Source organism: Bombus vancouverensis, chromosome 2 (assembly GCF_051014615.1).
Source record: "Bombus vancouverensis nearcticus chromosome 2, iyBomVanc1_principal, whole genome shotgun sequence".
Lineage (NCBI taxonomy): Eukaryota > Metazoa > Arthropoda > Insecta > Hymenoptera > Apidae > Bombus > Bombus vancouverensis.
This window is the reverse complement of record NC_134912.1, coordinates 17,589,034-17,607,797: the sequence shown is the minus strand read 5'-3', so window position 1 is coordinate 17,607,797 and position 18,764 is coordinate 17,589,034. Positions and strand designations below refer to the sequence as shown.

At 36.2% G+C, this 18,764-nt stretch overlaps 1 protein-coding gene across 9 annotated transcripts in view; it reads left to right on the top strand.

Annotated features, from left to right (window-relative positions):
• unc-13 overlaps positions 1–18,764 on the top strand; it is a 375,340-nt gene that overhangs the window by 347,810 nt on the left and 8,766 nt on the right. For 7 of the 9 annotated variants that reach the window (XR_013061854.1, XR_013061853.1, XM_076627833.1 and 4 more), the window contains 9 exons: positions 11,184–11,325; positions 12,013–12,459; positions 13,144–13,294; positions 15,504–16,238; positions 16,517–16,738; positions 16,869–17,312; positions 17,388–17,519; positions 17,636–17,861; positions 18,598–18,750. Coding sequence is in view for 7 of the 9 variants with exons in the window: in XM_076627833.1 (XP_076483948.1) it covers positions 11,184–11,325; positions 12,013–12,459; positions 13,144–13,294; positions 15,504–16,238; positions 16,517–16,738; positions 16,869–17,312; positions 17,388–17,519; positions 17,636–17,861; positions 18,598–18,750 (2,652 nt within the window). In the remaining 2 variants the exon portion in view is untranslated. The remainder of the gene's footprint in view (positions 1–11,183; positions 11,326–12,012; positions 12,460–13,143; positions 13,295–15,503; positions 16,239–16,516; positions 16,739–16,868; positions 17,313–17,387; positions 17,520–17,635; positions 17,862–18,597; positions 18,751–18,764) is intronic. The other 2 variants (XM_076627831.1, XM_076627832.1) reach the window with 1 other exon arrangement.

Genomic DNA, 18,764 nt, shown 5'->3' with positions numbered 1-18,764 from the left:
GTAAGTTAGTACTTTAATTTTCTGTATGTAGAATTTTATTTGATTATGAAAACAAAAATTATAATATTTTATAATTATTACAGATATTTTACGGATTTCTTATTTCAATTTGAAATCTAATAACCATCGGTAATACTTACAAATATTTTTATCTGGTATCGGAAAAATGATATACAACTAATACAATATAACAGAAAACAAAGCGTAAAAAATATAGACATATAAATATTTACTCTCTATGTAGAATTTTATTTGATTATGAAAAAAAAAATTATAATATTTTATAATTATTACAGATATCTTACGGATTTCTTATTTCGATTTGAAATCTAATAACCATCAGTAATACTTACAAATATTTTTATCTGGTATCGGAAAAATGATATACAACTAATACTGATACAATATAACAGAAAACAAAGCGTAAAAGATATAGACATATAAATATTTACTTTGTAGGTTGTCTTACATTATAGAAGGTTAAATTGTAGCATAGGAAAGTGAATCTGAACGCTTTTTGAGTGGATACAAAATTTCTGCAAAAAATCCTACATTTTGACAAACAAGTTAACAGAGCACATAGGGGCAATTGACATAAAAAGAAATATAATTTGATACTGGTAGTAGTAACAATAAGCAACTTCTATTTAATGTTTTCGGTCATCTATATAAAGCGTCTCACATCGATGTAAACTCTTTGATCTAAAACATGGGATAACTAACATGCACAATCCTGTTAGAAGACGATGTTCGAATACATGCGATTATCCATGATACGTGACATCAATACGTGTAGTTTCTGATGGAAGCTGCATCGAACATCTACTGTGAAATTACGATGTAATCCAAAATACGGAGTTAATTATCTCTGAAACGGTAAATTCGTGAATTTATCGAAGGATTGGTCCCTTAACGAAGGAAGGGATGGTCAGAGGACCATTTATCAAGGCATTCGTTTCAAACGGAGTTCTGCTAAAGTACGCCACGAAATTTTGTCAACAAAACTCTCGAACCATATCTTGTAGAAAACTGAACGAGGATATCCACTACGAAAGACACTTAACGAATTTTCAGTGAAATTAAGCGAGTAGAACCGGGTGAAAGCAACGAGACGACGAACAGAAGAGACTCGAAATATATGTATAAAAAACAGAAAGAAGATTTCTAGAAGAATAATAGCGAAACAGGAACAGAGTGAACGAAAAGTAATCCAACAAGTTTCTCAGACGAATAACTTCGAAGAAAAGGTGGAAAAAATATTCTTCGTTTACGAGGCTCGAATCATATTCTTTAGTTGTCCGATGGTGTTTCTTAATTTTAATAAAAGCGACTCATCTGTTCTCCTTGAAACACGAGATCAGATTCACGAGAAATATCAAACATCTGGCCTGATTACAAGATTTCGTACAACCAACGCTCGAATCTCGTAATTAAACGAATACTATCTCGTTAGAGCGTTTGACATTTCCTAAACCCAATGAAAGCGAATATTTTACTTCCGAACGAGTAGCGAACTTCTAGCCCACGTTCTCGAGAACGGATAAACATATTAGATTGTAAAATGTAAAATATTCAAGATATGCAAGAAATTGCAAAATATGCGAGAGCTTCAAGCTCTTCGCCTACGGTGTATATCGTTATATACTGAAAGTATGACGTTTACTTACAGTAGAATTTTCATAAGAATTGAATGCCGATTTATTCTGTTTCGCGTCGTGTATCTTTTGTTCGACATTTTTTCGCTGTCCTTATCGCTATGGTACAACGAATACGCACAAAATTCGAGTTATTCTTCCATAGGAATTAAAACCCAGTTATTTTACGACCATAAGCGTACATGCGTAACGTGTATATTTTCTACGAGGATGGTGCTACGAGGATCGATAGATTCACTGTTGGTTTCCTAAATTTTCTTCCAGCGACACGAGTCTTGAATTTGAAACGTGACATTCGGAAGAATAATATTTTTGAAGAACAACGTTAAAAACGGTATATCTGAAGAAGAAAAATACGTAAATCCAAAGAGATGCGTCCAAATTCGTGTAATTGGAATTCACTGATTTTTCTCATTACCTATAACTTTTCGTTCATCTAACAGAAATTCAAATATACAATTCGAACAAATAGATTCAATCGATATAATCGAATCAATTTAATCGGCTACGGATTAAAATTTCATTCCAACGAGTGAAATTCTATCGTGTTTCCATTAGTAAATTTATTTCGTTAAAAAGCAACATTTACCGCTACAGTCCGTCCAAATCAACTTGGTACAGGTCACGGTCGTTATACGTTACGTACGCAGGTATAGCAACTCTTGTGGTGAGCACGAGATTCTTAACGTCGTACGATATGCTTTGCAAATCGGCCCACGGAGCGTTGCGTGAAAATAATACACGCGCATTGGGGCAAACTGGGATAGTCAACGAGGGTGAATGGAAATGGGAAGAGTTAAAGTGTATTTGGGCGAGAGGGTAGCTTGGCTAACAGTCGGCGTTACTTCCGTTTCCGCCCCAGTAATCAAATCTCTTGACTCGGTGGGCGCAAATTAAAATCGTTTGCTGGCAACTGCGAAACGCGGCTGGCCCGTGGCAGCTCCACGATATTCAACAACGAAAACATGAAGAGAGCTGCGCAACGATCGGTGGAAAGTAAGAGACAAAAGGACATTCGCGTCGAGAGAACGCCGACAATGAGGCCTTTCATCGCCTCGATCTGTTCTAGAGAGCAGCAACACTCGAATTCGACGCGGAATCGTAGAAATTAGACGAATGATTCTTTTTTCTTTTTCTGTTTTTTTTTTTTTTTTTTTTGTGGACAATGAGCGAGTTCAAAGTTCGTGAGAAGCTTGGAGCTTGGAGTTACTTAAGGTAACTGGAAATCGTGTGTCGTGATGAAGATTCTTCTTGGGTTTTGTTAGCTCCTAATCGAAATGTATATGTTTGAAAGATAAACGTAGAATGAAAGATACTTGGCGAAGGTGAGATAACAAAATACGAAACGTTATAGAAATGATGTAATTTTAGGGGATACGTTGCTTGAAACAATGAAAAGACAGTGCCGCTATAAAATTTTTATTGCTTCAACCATGCAAACGGAAGTCTTCAAGAATTGTATAAGCTTGCTAGGGTGATACTGTTATTCGTGCGATGCGGCAATAAAAATTGAACTTTCTGCTATGATAAAAATTTTGTGACAACCATTCAAAAGGAATATACAGACGCGGGTAATAGAAAAAAATTAAGTAACGCAGAAAACGGTCCTCGAACTGTCTCGGGATATGAGGAACTGATCCACTTAAAAAGAATAACGAAAATAAGAAGGTTAAATCGAAAGGAATGATGAGAAGAAGGGTACGAATGAGACATGAGAGTGAAATACGTAAAAGCAACAAATCTTATGAATTTAATTGATTCCATTGTTTATAAGGTGCCTGATCGATTCGAGATATTTCACCGGTTTAATATGTTTTAATAAATAAAATTAAAAAATATATAATACTGTACCTTTTAATACTGCTTCTCGTTCTCTCTAAACAAACAATTTCTTGAAACAATCAAGTTCGATAAATGGAGCACCGAATTGATAACGCAAAAAATCATCTCCAGTAAATCAACACTGAAAATACCAAAACAAAACCTGACATTCTGCAACTCAATTATCGAAATGTACTTCACGCGAGTTTGCACGAATGTTTACTAACTTTGTATATTTACGAGCCATCACGCGGTCGAATGTTTGTAGGAAAAACACGTCTGACCTGTTCGATTCGACTTCAAATATTCGACTAAGGAATGGTTTTCCCATGTTCCATGAACAGTACAAATTAACCGATGTGTGTTCGTGAGAGAGTTGGTTCGTTTATCTTCAGACTTCCTGGTGTCGCGCAAATAGAATAATGCAAGAACAGCAGAGTACACGAGACGCGTTGTAAGATAAGATCGATAAAGGGGCTGAAAATATATTTTATTCGATGATAACGTAAAATTTTATTCGAGGTTCCTTCTATTTATAAAGGATTTTGTCATTTTTTAACGGTCAAAATATCGATCAAAAAATATTAAAAATGTCGTAGAAATAATTTTTTATTAGTCTTCTTAACAAGATATTTTCGCGTTAAGAACATCAAGTTTAGGATAGGTGAAAAATTGATTTATAGGTTAAATATTGCATTGGAATTGTAAAAGTGGTTTCGTAGAGAGGAAATAGGAAATTTTATGTTTGATAGATTTTAGGTTTAAAACGAGGTTTTGCGCCTGATCAGATGCTATTTTTACTTCTTCTCAAATTCTACTGGCGAAATTAAAGAAATACAACGTTCTCCGGAAGATCCGAAAAAACAAGTGAACAAAATGAGAAACGTTCATTCAAGACTGAACACGATCAGTAATTTCATTGTACAATCCCATCCAATATCATGCAAATTTAGTGCCCCAATTATAGTGAAATAGTATCTTCTATCTTTCTTCTTCCATCTGCTAGAGTTTAGATATAAAACTATAGCTCGACTCTACTATTCCTTTACTTACTCTCTATCATAAAAATAGATTAAAAAAAAGAAAAAATACACGTCACAACGTTTGGAGTCTGATGGTACACTTGAAATGAAAAGAAAAAAGTCGATAATTAAATATCTCAAAATTATTTCTTTTCCAGCATTTTTAGAATTTAGATCTTTTTAAAATGAATGAAAAAAAAACGTTTTTACATGTAAATTTCCAATATAACGCACTTTCAAAATAATACCATTTCTAGGTTAATTTACATAATTTATTTATAAATTCTTAAATTTGTCCAAACTTTCAACATTCTAATTATCAATTTTTGTTCCACTTTCCAGTATATTAATAATAGTTAATTGTTGATATTATTAATGAAAGCTCGCATAAGTAAATCGTGGCTAGGTAGATCGTTCGAAAATTTCATTGACATTGCACTTGACTTCATCAGCATCTGAATAGTCGTGCCGGTATTACCCGTTTATTGACCATCAATTAATTAGCTGGCTAATTGAAAGTTTGATTGGCCAAGCCAGCTGTAGCACTACTACAACATGGGCATATTATTCCGAGTTGGTTCGATCTGCTGCCGGAAATCTCGGCGATTAGTAAATCGAAGCGGATTGATCCTCTTGAAAAGATAAATTGTCCACTACGTGTAGTTAGTTTGATATTTATTTTTATAAATGCTATCTGACTCGAAATTTGTTGATGTAAAGTGTACGATAAAAATTGTGTTATAAAAAGGGACAGACTCTTAACGTAAAAGTAAGTCGAAACGTGATGAACAATTTTTGAGAATTTTGGAAATTCATCGGGGCATAATTTGATTTGGTAAACTTCTCGCTATATGCAAATAATTTGTGTAATACTTAATAAATTACACATTTTTACCGACTATTTTCAATTTTATTATTATTTAATAGTTGATGGAGAGACTTTGCTTCGGATGATCGATATATTTTGTTATAAATTATATACGAACGAAGCAGTGAAATAATTAAAAATTCGTAATTTATTTCTCGATCCCTTGCAATTGAAATTATCGCAGAAATTTTGAAAAGAATAATCCTTACGTGATGACAACTATTTCATAGCAGAGTTTTCCTTTATAATTTGATTTATGCTTCACCACGAAGTTAATTAGAATTTAATTAAGTTAAATAGAACTAATTAAAACTATGACAGTATTTGAATCACGTCTCCAAGTTTATCGTTTACGACAACGTAACAACAAGCGTCTATGAGATTTAACTAAAGTTCTCCATACATCGCATCGTGCAGATCACAAATGTTAAAGTATCGAATAAAACTTAAGTAATCACGTTAGAAAATTAATATGACTTGAACAATTTGCCAAATCGTTTCAAGATTCTAGAAAAAAATTTCAGACTGTATCGAATCAAATTATTACTTACTCGTCGAATTTCCCAAATCCTCTTCTGAAAAAACCGAGAGCTCGCACTCGCTTGTCCTACTTTCTCGATATTGTAGCGTGTCCCTTGAATATGAAGTGTCTTAAATATTTTACATGCTTTTGATGATAAGGAAAAAATGTTGGAGGAAAATATTATTCGCAGCGGCAAATATTACGATAAACGAAACCTTTTCTCGAAGCTTCCAGATTATCAGTATACTTTTATTAATTATCACCAACGTATTATACAGGGTGGTTGGTAACTGGTGGTACAAGCGGAAAGGGGGTGATTCTACGCGAAAAAAGAAGTCGAAAATATAGAATAAAAATTTTTCGTTCGAGGCTTTGTTTTCGAGAAAATCGATTTTGAATTTTCGCTCGGTACGCGTGCACTTTATCACGTCTCGTTATAATGGATCTCACTGTAGATCTCGACTGACGTTTTTTTTTATTCTATAAATTTTTATTCTATATTTTTTATTCTATATTTTCGACTTCTCTTTTCGCGTAGAATCACCCCCTTTCCGCTTGTACCACCAGTTACCAACCACCCTGTATAAATAATAATAATATATATACATATTTTTACAATCATATCCAAATCGCTGAGATGAAGATCAATCTAGTGATCCACGATCTCTATGATATCTGTCATACCTATAATCAGTATGAAGAATATAAAACAATACAAAATACTGTAAAATAATACAAATTAATATAAACAATGAAACATCTATCATCGAACGATCGGAAGAAAAAATGACTTATTTTAACAAGTGTTGAAAATGATCGACTTCTCACATGTACTTTTATAAATAAAATATCGACGACTTCGAAATTTCAAAGGATGTAACGCCGAGAAAAGAAACGTTTCCCTCGTCGTAGTATTTACTCCATCGAAAGGAATAACGTTTCCCTTTGAAATTTACTACCATCATCGAAAACAAGCAATATTTAAGACACCGAAATTAGGCAAGTCACCCTATATATCAGTCTCATTTGTAGCACAAGATTTACGTCCCCTATCCTTCCGTGCGATTACCCGTAGCCAGTTCTAGAGTATTTTTCACTCCCCGTAGAGTATCGATTTAGAAAAGGACGGTCTCCTTGGGCCACCCTCCGTTAGTCGGCCTCCGCGTAAGACCGGCTCGTCTGTGACTTTCGTCGCAGCGACCAAATTTCCTGCAATTGTTCTCCCGTTAAACCGATCGAACACACCAATCGACCAAATTATAACGATCCACGCATAGGACAATTTCACAATGAAAGTGCACAAAAATTCAAGCATCGATGCCATTTGACTTCGATCGTAAATATTCGTATTTACGGTACATATATAGATACGATTTTACTATACATACATATATATCTAGATTTACATACAAATATATATATATATATACAGATAGCACAAAGTTTCATGGTACATATAATTATTAAACGACATTATACACAGTTACACGATACATACATATAGTTTCTATCGTAGATATTAATTTTACGATAATCTACGATATTTTGAATCGCGAACATCTTCGATCGTGGGAACGGTACACGTACAAACACACACACACACACACACGCACAAGCACCAAACATAGACTCTGTCGACATGATGAAGTGGATTGTGGCCATGGCTCGAAGATTTTTTTACGAGCATTAGGTATGAGATCGACGTTCGTCGAGGACGGGCAAGCATCGGCGATCGTCCCCGCTGCAATCGGCGATGCGAATTTAACGAGTTAGTAGCATGGGCATGTGTGTCTGTCTGTCTGTCCGAATAGCACGTTAACGTCCAATCTGTCGTAATATATATGTTTTCTATACGTGTGTATCACTGTGTGTGTATATATATATATATATAATATATAAATGTATACACTTTTATATGTGTATATCCAAGTATGTGAAAGTAATGTGTTGTATGTATATATATATACCAATTTAGATTATTTTTAAGGATATAATTTGTTTCGAAGTGGTAGTGATTTGGGTTACAATGTTAATAATTTTTAGGAAGAAGAGAAATTTTGGGAAGATTTTGTTAATATTAAAATTAGCTACTGATAACGTATAGCAATGTACGCAGTGAATGTATTCGATTCTTCAAAATATCATCCGATTAGTTTCATATGCTTCAAACTAGCCATCGATATGCAGGGTCGTCGCTTGTCACGTATAGTTTCACACGTGACATATTTTCGTAACTTCAAGAGATACATCGAGTGTCTCTATAACAATAAACGCGAAACTCCAGTTAGCAGAAAAATCAGAAACGAACTATATTACACCTCAAACCATAATATAATCATATTCCTATCTCGATAGAAAATCACTCACACAGTTAATTTTATTTAAGTGACTTGCATGGTTCTGAAGACAATCGTGGAAAGGAGAGGTCCAAAACTACTGTGAAAGACTCTCTGATCGTTCTAATGTCGAATTTAACACGTTTCGTTAATCGGGTGAATTATTCGATTTTGATAGACGTGTTCGTTTAATATGAAACAGCAACAATACGTACCAGTCGATTTTCTCATTCCCGAATTGCTGCCACCTCGAATTAGAAATGAAAACTTGTCAAATGTATTCCTCACACGATTTACGCCGAGCTTCTGCACGCTTACGAGGTGGCTGCCATGAAACGTGACCTCTGAGTGCTGAGTTCGATGGTTGTTACATTGTTATATACTATAGATGTGCATGAGTCTATCGGTATGATCGTTTGAAAATATAAATACACCGATTATGGTTACATGTATACACGTAAATGTGTCTTAATAATGTTTTTTTTATTTTATTTTACTTTGGATCTAATATGGATCTCTATATACGGTTTTTAAAGTACATACTTTTGCAGAAAAAGAGCAAAGTAAATTTAAGGAGATATACTTCCTTCGAGGATTCTATGTTACTGAGAAAATCGATGTTTAAGTGTAAATAAAAAAAAAATAGGGTGTATCTACATGATTCTTTTGTGTAAATATTATAATTAGGAAAGAGGTACTGTGTTAGTCGTTAATTTTAACGTGTAATATGTTTAATTAACTTTTCATGCCACGCTGAATTTAAGGTAAACGTAACTCGGAGAAAATATTGACGTAATCCAGTTTACCTGTTGCTAGACATCTAAGAATACGAAGAAAAGAAACGTGCAATTCAAACGAAATTAAATGTCCTCGTTGGCAATACTTGCACATCCATGGAAACAAAAATGGGAAGCTGAAATTTTGTAAACTGGTACGCGCATAGCCAGAAATTGAAGCTTCCGGGCAACCGAACAAAGTCCTGACAAGCTTTTCAAATATCATTTCCAGTTTACGCTGGCAGGCAACTTCTTTTAAGAAAATTACAGAATTTTTAATTAGCCTACGTCTTTCCTTCAAAATACGACGAGCTACGAATCGACAGATTTTATTAAACGATACGTTACGCAGCAAGCTACAAATAAATTCAATTTTACATAGAATCGTTTTGCGTTTGCGTATTAGAAGCTGCAATTGGAAAATTTTAATCTCCATTGGAAAAATTAAATTTCATTTAGGCATAAATTCCATAAAAGCGATATCACCATCAATTTGACAAAATCCGCTTTTAATCTATTAAGAATCTCGCCGTGGTACAATGCGCGAAATTCGAGTAAGTGCAGACTTATTGAACGGACAAGATTAAACGAAAAGTCAGTGAATTCGAAAATCTGTGAGAATTATGAAACACGAGAACTTAAACATTTGAATATTTCAATACACTTGAGAGTTTCGCTATTTGAATATCTAGAAACTTGGAAAATTTGACAATTAGACAGTTTGAACATTTGATAATTTGAAATATTCAGAAATTTCCGATCTTCAATCTTATCTATCAAACTTATCTCGTCTCTTCGTAATAAATTTAAAATCAACGACTGTTTCGATACGTCCAAAGTAACTTCATCCCTAAAAATAAGATTCTCCCGTTGGCGGTATTCGGTTACTTTCATCGAAAATGGTTCCCTAATTGTTTCCAGCATGATGCATTCGCATGAAATTCACTGTACGACGTAAAATTCCAATAGATTAGCAGTAAAAGTTTTATTGCCCTAGGAAGTACGGCCTACTTTCGAATCTCGTAACTGGTAACCCCCTGTCCACGATTCACCGTACGCTGTTGAAACGAATTGAACCGGTAGAACGGATCGTAACGTGTTTTAACACACGACCCTCCTGAAGAACATAATCCTCTTTTCTACCTAAGCGTGTGGATTTCCTGATTTTACTACTTTTTTACCGGTGCCTGCCGGTTATCCGTCATTTTGTACCATCAAGACGGTATTCGAATGTTAGATCGTCGATCAAAACACTGGAATTGCACGGGACAGATTAAAGAACGTAAGAAGAATTGTGTGGCAGAAAATAGCGCAATGGATATTTATTCGTGTGAACAATTCGAGGTGATAATATGTATCGAGAATAGTAAACGTAGGATGTATCGTAGAGAATATGTGAAAACGGTATGAAAAAGAAATACGTAGAACGTTTAAGAGACTAGAGAATAATAAAAAAATTACTTGTCTTTTTATATTACTTACTATGTAGTTAGTTCACAAAGGATATAAGCTAACAAACACGAAGATGGTACCCCGCTGGGGGTAGCCACCCACACGTTATATTATTATACCACTAAGCTATAATATTTTACCAAATGTCCTACTGGACAAATTGTAGAATTTAAATAAATAAAAAAAAACTATGTAATTAGTTAAAAATTCGAAAAGATATCAAAAAGGATATGACAGAGAAATGAGAAATATTCTCACACTGGTGAAAATTTCCATTAGATTTCTGAGGAACATTCGATAAAATTTGTATCTTAAAGTTTTGCATTAAAAACCAACGATATGAAAATCTATTTGTAAACTATGCAGAGAGTTATTAACTCGAATAGAATATATTCCATAGCTAAACAGATGCGATAACGACATCGTTGAACTCGTCATAACGTGATTGGATCTTCAAAGATGCAATAATAGGAATATTAACAAAAATGCCATATAACTTACAGCATTCAAAAGACATTAAATTTCTCTCGTTTTCTTAGATACAGTAACAGGTAAAGTTTCTTTCTATCGAATGCAATAAACGTCGACTAAACTTTCTGCTAGGTAAGTAGAAAGGTAGGAAAAACCCTAAGAAGCGAATTCCGGGGAGTGCAAATATCGTTTTTGGGGCACGTATCGCGTTAGGCAAGTTACATAAAACGTTTGTCTAATCTTCGATTAACTTCCACAGTGATCTGCGCCCAAGGTCTGATCGCAAAAGACAAGAGCGGTACATCTGATCCGTACGTGACTGTCCAAGTCGGTAAAGTGAAGAAACGAACCAGGACCATGCCGAGGGAATTGAATCCAGTTTGGCACGAGAAGTTTTACTTGTGAGTAATTTTTTCGTAACCTTACAAGTTCATCTTAAACGCGATATGAATATCAATATCGGTTGGTATAAGAAGAGAAAGATGGAACGATGGAAATATCAATTCCTTTTCTATAACAGATAACTTACGAAGTGTTAATTGAACGTCAAAACGTCTACGATTAATAAAACGAACCACTCTTTCCCAGAGATTGTAAAACCTAAATTGTAATTTCGATATACGTGTCATTTACGTTTCGCTTAATTTACTTTTCAAAATAATTAAAATTGCAACGAGACTCCGTTTATTGAAACGACATTTTTGTTATAACAGTTAATGAAACGAACTTCTACCAATGATTGAGTTCGATTATTTAAAAAAATCATATGCAGTGGGGAAGAACCTCGATTATTACACATACACATACGTATGTACGCAGTTTTTATTAGCAAAGTTCTACTACACCGTGCATCCTTCGACGTAAATATTTTACCAAAGTTCGACTACATAATCCTATGGAAAGAGTTCGTCGAATTTCCCATTCCTGAATAATTGAAATATTTATACGTATAAATAACACAATCTGATATAACGTCGAAACGATCCTTTAATTAATCAAGTACAAGGATCTTGACTGGAAATCCCAATCGACGTTCAAACACAATCTCTAAAATCTGCTAATTGATAAACTCGAATTACCATTTATAGCGAATGCCACAACTCGTCTGACCGAATAAAAGTGAGAGTATGGGACGAGGACAACGACTTGAAATCCAAGCTACGGCAAAAGTTGACAAGGGAGAGCGACGATTTCCTTGGACAAACGATCATCGAGGTGCGTACGCTGAGCGGCGAGATGGATGTGTGGTATAACCTAGAGAAGAGAACGGATAAGAGCGCTGTATCCGGCGCGATCAGGCTGCACATCAGCGTTGAGATCAAAGGCGAGGAGAAGGTCGCCCCTTACCACGTGCAGTACACCTGCCTACACGAGAACCTCTTCCATAGCTTATGCGAAAAGAACGACGGCGTGGTGGCTCTACCTCAAGCGAAAGGAGACGATGCCTGGAAGGTGTATTTCGATCCACCTGGAGAAGAGCTCGTCGATGAATTCGCGATGAGATACGGCATCGAGAGCATCTATCAAGCAATGACGTGAGTCTTGTTTATGAAAGTATATAACGTAGCTGGCGGCAGTTATATTCAAAGTTATTAAGCGTTTGGCAGAAAACATTCTCCGACGGGCTGAATAGCTTAATTGCTAAAGGCAAACGTTTAGCAAGCATAAGATCACCGTTCGAAACTCTCGTTCCAACAATCCGATCGACCGAATATTCTCTTCCACATTCTTAAGACTCTGTTAGAAACAAACGCCGCCAACAAAGATGACGTATTACGAAGCTCTTTTTTTCGAAATTTGTACGGTCAAATTTGAAGACCGAGCCTTAAGGATCTTATGCTTGATAACTCTATAGTGTACCTTACTTGTGTTTTACTGAGGACAAGTAAGAACTTGATAAGCATACGAGACCCTGAATACACGATTGGCTTAGTTTTCTCTTCCCTGTCTTATAAATAAATTAACTTTTAAACGCGAGGAACACCTCAGTTTGCACTTGATTTTCGGTATACTTGTTCTCTTCTCTAATGAACAATACATATTTGGCATAGAAGTAAAGCTTGAATTTTGCTTGTCGTATACGAACGTGTTACGTATTTTTGAAGAGATACAGGCAAAAGTACGGAATGCATTACGATATCATCGGAAGCTACTGAGCGTTAAAATCATTATGTTATCAAGTTTCATTAGTAATCGTGTCTTTTCAAATGCTTTTCCAGGCATTTTCACTGCCTCTCCACGAAATACCTGTGCCCGGGTGTGCCAGCGGTAATGTCCACCCTGCTGGCGAACATAAACGCATATTATGCTCATACGAGCGCGAGTTCCGCTGTTTCGGCCAGTGATAGATTCGCCGCCAGCAATTTCGGGGTAAGTTGACACAATGGAACATCGAAGATTAGCTCTGTTTGATCCTTTAGATCGGGAAATAAATCAAGAAAGGATGAATGAAAGAACAGCGAGAATCTGACTGAGAAATGCTTCTACGATTCCCTATTGGCAGTCTAAGTTCTCACATCTATTTGGTTGCTTAGGAAACTTTGCGGGAAGCGCGTTACGTATGCTTGTTCCAATTCCATAGTGAAATTCTTCAATTAAACTGTTTTTTTTTTTTTTGTTCTGTTTCATTCGTTTCTTCTCCTCCCCTTCCGTCACTTCCAGTGGCTGGACATTGACAATATGAACTTGCAGAGTTTGCTTTAATTGAAGTTTTAATTAACATCTTGTTCCCTTGTATTATGTCACGTTAGTTATCAAGGTACCGCGTTGATGAATTTTTGAACGCGAAATTGGAAATTGGAAATCAAAACTGAATTATTGTCGTCATTTCTGCTGTTAGATGCTCGTATTATGGATATAGTTTATTAATCAATGATATTGAAATTTGAATAATATATGTAGAAAAATGAAGTGAACTTGGAAGACCCTTCTACATTTAATTCTACTAGAAATGTAAAAGTATACAATTAATTTAAAACAGAGTTGCCGGAATTGCAGATTCTATCGTTCGGCACAGAGGATTGTTTCGGTAAATCAATGTAAATTTTTTCGAAAAAATTGTCAGCAGCGAAAAAACTGAGCGTTCCTGGTTTCGACGTTCTTGAATTATGCATGACTTTGTCTTGTACAGTGGTGAACGTGCGACCCAATAACTTTATCTTCGTTGCAAAAGCGCCAACAAAAGAAGAAAATAACTGAGCTGGACGCTAACGAAAGAAGATCGAAGGTTTACAACAAAAGCAACTATTTCAAAGTTGAGATGAACAGTAAAGGAAAGAGCAAAGAGCTTGATAAAACATCGAATAACGCAGAAAATAATTGAAGTGTTTTCTAATTTCCCGGGAATCTTCGAAGCTATTCATCGAAAAGATAAATTTTATTTATTCCATGATTCTCTTTTGCACGATATAAATTACGTGAAGAATATCGCAGAAGGCAGTATTGATGGTGAAAAGTAAATAAAAATACGATCGTTGAAAGGGAAAAGATATATTCGACATCGTCCTTGTTAATATCATTACTCGTCTTCAATTTCATTGCGTTCGACGCGATGCTTGGAAAATCTTCCCCCAAGGATTCTCCTTTTCTTTGGATGTTCATTTTTCTTCTGGATCTAGCCTACCTACAGAATTCTTTCCCATATGAGCACCTCAGGGATCGTAAAGTCCTGCTAACCGTAAACAACACCGTTGACTTACCTAACTGAATTATCAACAAAAGTCTGTCTTTTCGTCAAATAAAATACGACGATTCTGAAAATAAATTCAGTCTCCAAGCCAGTCGTTTAATTCGAACGTTTCTAGCTTTGTAATAATTATTGCTTTATTTATTTCTCAGTAACTTTCCTATTGTTATTAATAATAAATAACAAGTTCTTTACACTATCCGTGCATTGAAGTATCGATAAATAAAGAGAAAAGACTGTTTTTAGCAAGGTTTTACGACATTGATAACATATAGCAGCATTGCATATAGAGACATGGAGAGTTAGCCATTGATAAGCATTTCAATTATTCTAACAGTATTAAGTAAATCTTTGTCGTATATTAAAATCTGTATCACAAAAATGTGAGATATTAATAGAAAATTATTTATTTGACAGTCTACCAGAAAATCCAAAATAGCGAAATTAGGAGTAGAAAGAGTTTATAATTAGAAATGTTACTGAATCTATAAAATTTTAACTATGTATGATACCATACATGTGTATATATACATATATTATGTAATATACAATATATTATAATACATAATAAATAATATATATTACATAATACATTATATACGATATTGTATTATGTATTAGTCGCAAAAATACAAAACCTTTCTACTCGTCGATATGCTTCCCTAAACGCCAGCTGCCTAAAAGCAAAATCCCACATATCTAATATATTTTCCGACCGAGATAAGTATAACATAACTTTTGATCGTTCCTGTTTTCCCGGGACGTATAAATGGCTGGACTGAGTGAAGACGAGGTCCTTCTCCCTGGCCGACGACGCCCGTAATTTATGGGAACTCGATATACCGACAAAATACATTTTCCTTGGTCGTTCACGGTCCATTTCTACCGTTCCAGAAAGAGAAATTCGTGAAATTACTGGATCAACTGCACAACTCGCTGCGAATCGATCTGTCAATGTACCGAAATAACTTCCCGGCCTCGAGCCAGGAGAAGCTGATGGACTTGAAGAGCACGGTCGACCTGTTGACGAGCATCACGTTCTTCAGAATGAAGGTTTTGGAGTTGTCCAGCCCTCCACGAGCGAGCACCGTGGTGAAAGATTGCGTGAAAGCGTGTCTTCGTTCGACCTATCAGTTTCTTTTTGAAAATTGTTACGATATCTACAACAGAGAATTCCAAGTGGATCCAAGCGAGGCGAAGAGAGACGCCGAGGATCATGGACCTCGCCTGGAATCGTTGGACTTCTGGCATAAGCTGATCGCGCTGATCGTTTCGGTGATCGACGAAGATAAGAACAGTTATGCCCCTGTCCTGAACCAATTCCCTCAGGAATTGAATATCGGTCAACTGTCGGCGGCCACCATGTGGTCTCTGTTCGCGGTGGACATGAAGTACGCGTTAGAAGAGCACGAACAACACAGACTGTGCAAGTCCTCGGCCTATATGAACCTTCACTTTAAGGTCAAGTGGTTGCACACCAATTACGTGAAGGACGTACCGCCGTATAAGGGCGCGGTGCCCGAATATCCTGCGTGGTTCGAACCGTTTGTTATGCAGTGGCTAAACGAGAACGATGACGTCTCACTGGAATATCTCCATGGTGCCTTCAGCAGAGACAAGAAGGACGGAGTAAGTATCCCTTTCCTTCAGGTTTAATTAAATCGATTAACTTGCTCGAAAGAAAATTTTTTCAATCTGTAAAAAAGAATGATTCTCGTTGATTACGAGGGGTAGAAGAAAATCTGACGGTAGAAATATATCTTTTCCGATAGTTTTATAAAGAAGACATACTACGCTAAATCAATTACTAACTTTCTGAAATACGTCTTTTTCTTTTTCATCCGATGTAGCAAAATATATTGTACTTAAATTTATGAATGGTTTAACATTGTGTAAATTCACCGCAGTTCCAAAAGAGCAGCGAACACGCGCTGTTCAGCGTCTCCGTCGTCGACGTCTTCACACAATTAACCCAGTGCTTCGACGTGGTCTCCAAGCTGGAATGTCCTGATCCGGAGATCTGGAAGAGATACATGAAGAGGTTCGCGAAAACCATCGTGAAAGTGTTAGTCGCCTATGCAGATATCGTGAAGAAGGAATTCCCAAGTCACCTGAAGGAAGAAAGAATCGTACGTTTAACAGTCGACTATAACAATCAGATTTATCGATAAGATGTATTTCATTGGAGGATATTTTACAAGTAACAAGTCTCATTGTGTCCGTATATCATTTTCAAGTAAGAATCGTCTTCTTTTTTAGGCTTGCATTCTCATGAACAATATTCAGCAACTTCGAGTACAATTAGAGAAGATGTTCGAGTCGATGGGTGGAGAAAAATTGGAAGAAGACGCGGCGAACATTCTGAAAGAACTTCAACAGCAACTGAACGGAGCACTCGACGATCTAGCCATGCTCTTTGCAAAGAGTTTGGAACCAAGGATAACAGCTTCGGTGAAAGAGTTAGGCGATTTATTGCTAGCCATTAAAGGAGGTGGACAGGTGCAACCTGCTCAAAGAAATAACGTAGCTGTGGAAGCTGATGAAGTGTTGCGTCCTTTGATGGATCTTCTCGATGGAAGTTTATCGTTGTATGCTGAATCTTGTGAAAAGACTGTGCTGAAGAGGCTGCTGAAAGAATTGTGGAAGATCGTCATGAGGATTTTAGAGAAGACGGTGGTGTTGCCACCTATGTCGGATAAGAGCGTATGTTTTCCACTGTCAAAACTTTGGATGAATGCATGTTACACAGATAAATATATTTGTACATGTATTTTGCAGATGATGTTCAAGAATCTGACGGATAATGCGAAGAACTTAGCCGCGAATGCGAAGATAGAAGACATGTCGAAACTGTTCAAGAACCACATGGTTGGTAAACCGGATGTGAAAAACGCACTGAGCGGTGTAATGGTGTGTTTAATCTAAATAGTGTATACTTAATATTTCCTTTCAATATTTTGAAAACTGTGCTCAATCGTTAGTAGGTAAAAAAACCTTATGTTATTTTAATCTCATATCGTTCACAGGATATTTCTAAAGAAGTAGAGAAGAATCTTTCCCCGAAACAGTGTGCGGTCCTCGAGGTCGCCCTCGATACCATCAAACAGTACTTCCACGCGGGTGGAAACGGTCTGAAGAAGACATTCTTAGAGAAATCGCCAGAATTGCAGAGCTTACGATACGCCTTGAGCTTGTATACGCAAACAACAGACACCCTCATCAAGACTTTTGTTACGTCTCAGGTCAACCAAGGTAAGTCGATTCTTAAACAATTTATCAAATAGCTTCATAAACATTTTCATCTGGTATCAGGTAAAAGATCATCGATCGATATTAGAAATCAGAACTATATACATAATCACGGTTTTATTCGTTTTTCGTTTATCAGCATTGGTGATAATATATTACGAGCAAAGACAAAATTTTATTCGCTATAAATAACAAAAACAGGGGCGCAACTATAATGTAGAACTACTATCAAATAAACGAGTACTTTCTTCGCATCTGGATGGCAAATAAAAAGTATGTTTCTATCGCGTGAAAAGACAAACACAGTTGTCCAGCGCACAGTACATACATATCATCATATATGACAACTAACAAAATTCCAAACGAAGCGAGAATCTATAATTTGATCGATGTATCAACTAAATTAAACGCTGCGAAAATATTAATCAAAAAATTGGCTTCCGCTATATCGCGACGCACGTTATCTACGAACGTACATGTTACCGTCAATTTCCATAAATTTATTCATCAACAGTATCTAATAAGACGCTCGTACAGGTACCACATGCAACCAAATACCAATCGCGTGAAGATCGAATTTAAAATCTGATTGAAACGTGAAAATTAACTCGTTGCGCCATGCACGCTCGTTTGCGATCATCATCCGTTCACATATACACATACACACACAGCGCGACATTTTTGGAAAATTCGTCACGAGGTACGAATACAACCCACGTAACCAAAATTATCGCGACAGTGCCGCTGAACAATGCGTCAAAGCTGCGTCAGCGTCAGCGTTCGATGAGCAGCGAAAGAGGTGGTGACGAAGGGGAAGGAGCCGAGGGTATGGAAAGCCTCGAGGAACCCCTTCGCCAGAGCAAGCCCTCTCTTCGTCGAGAGAGTCGACAAGGTACCAGAGAGCAC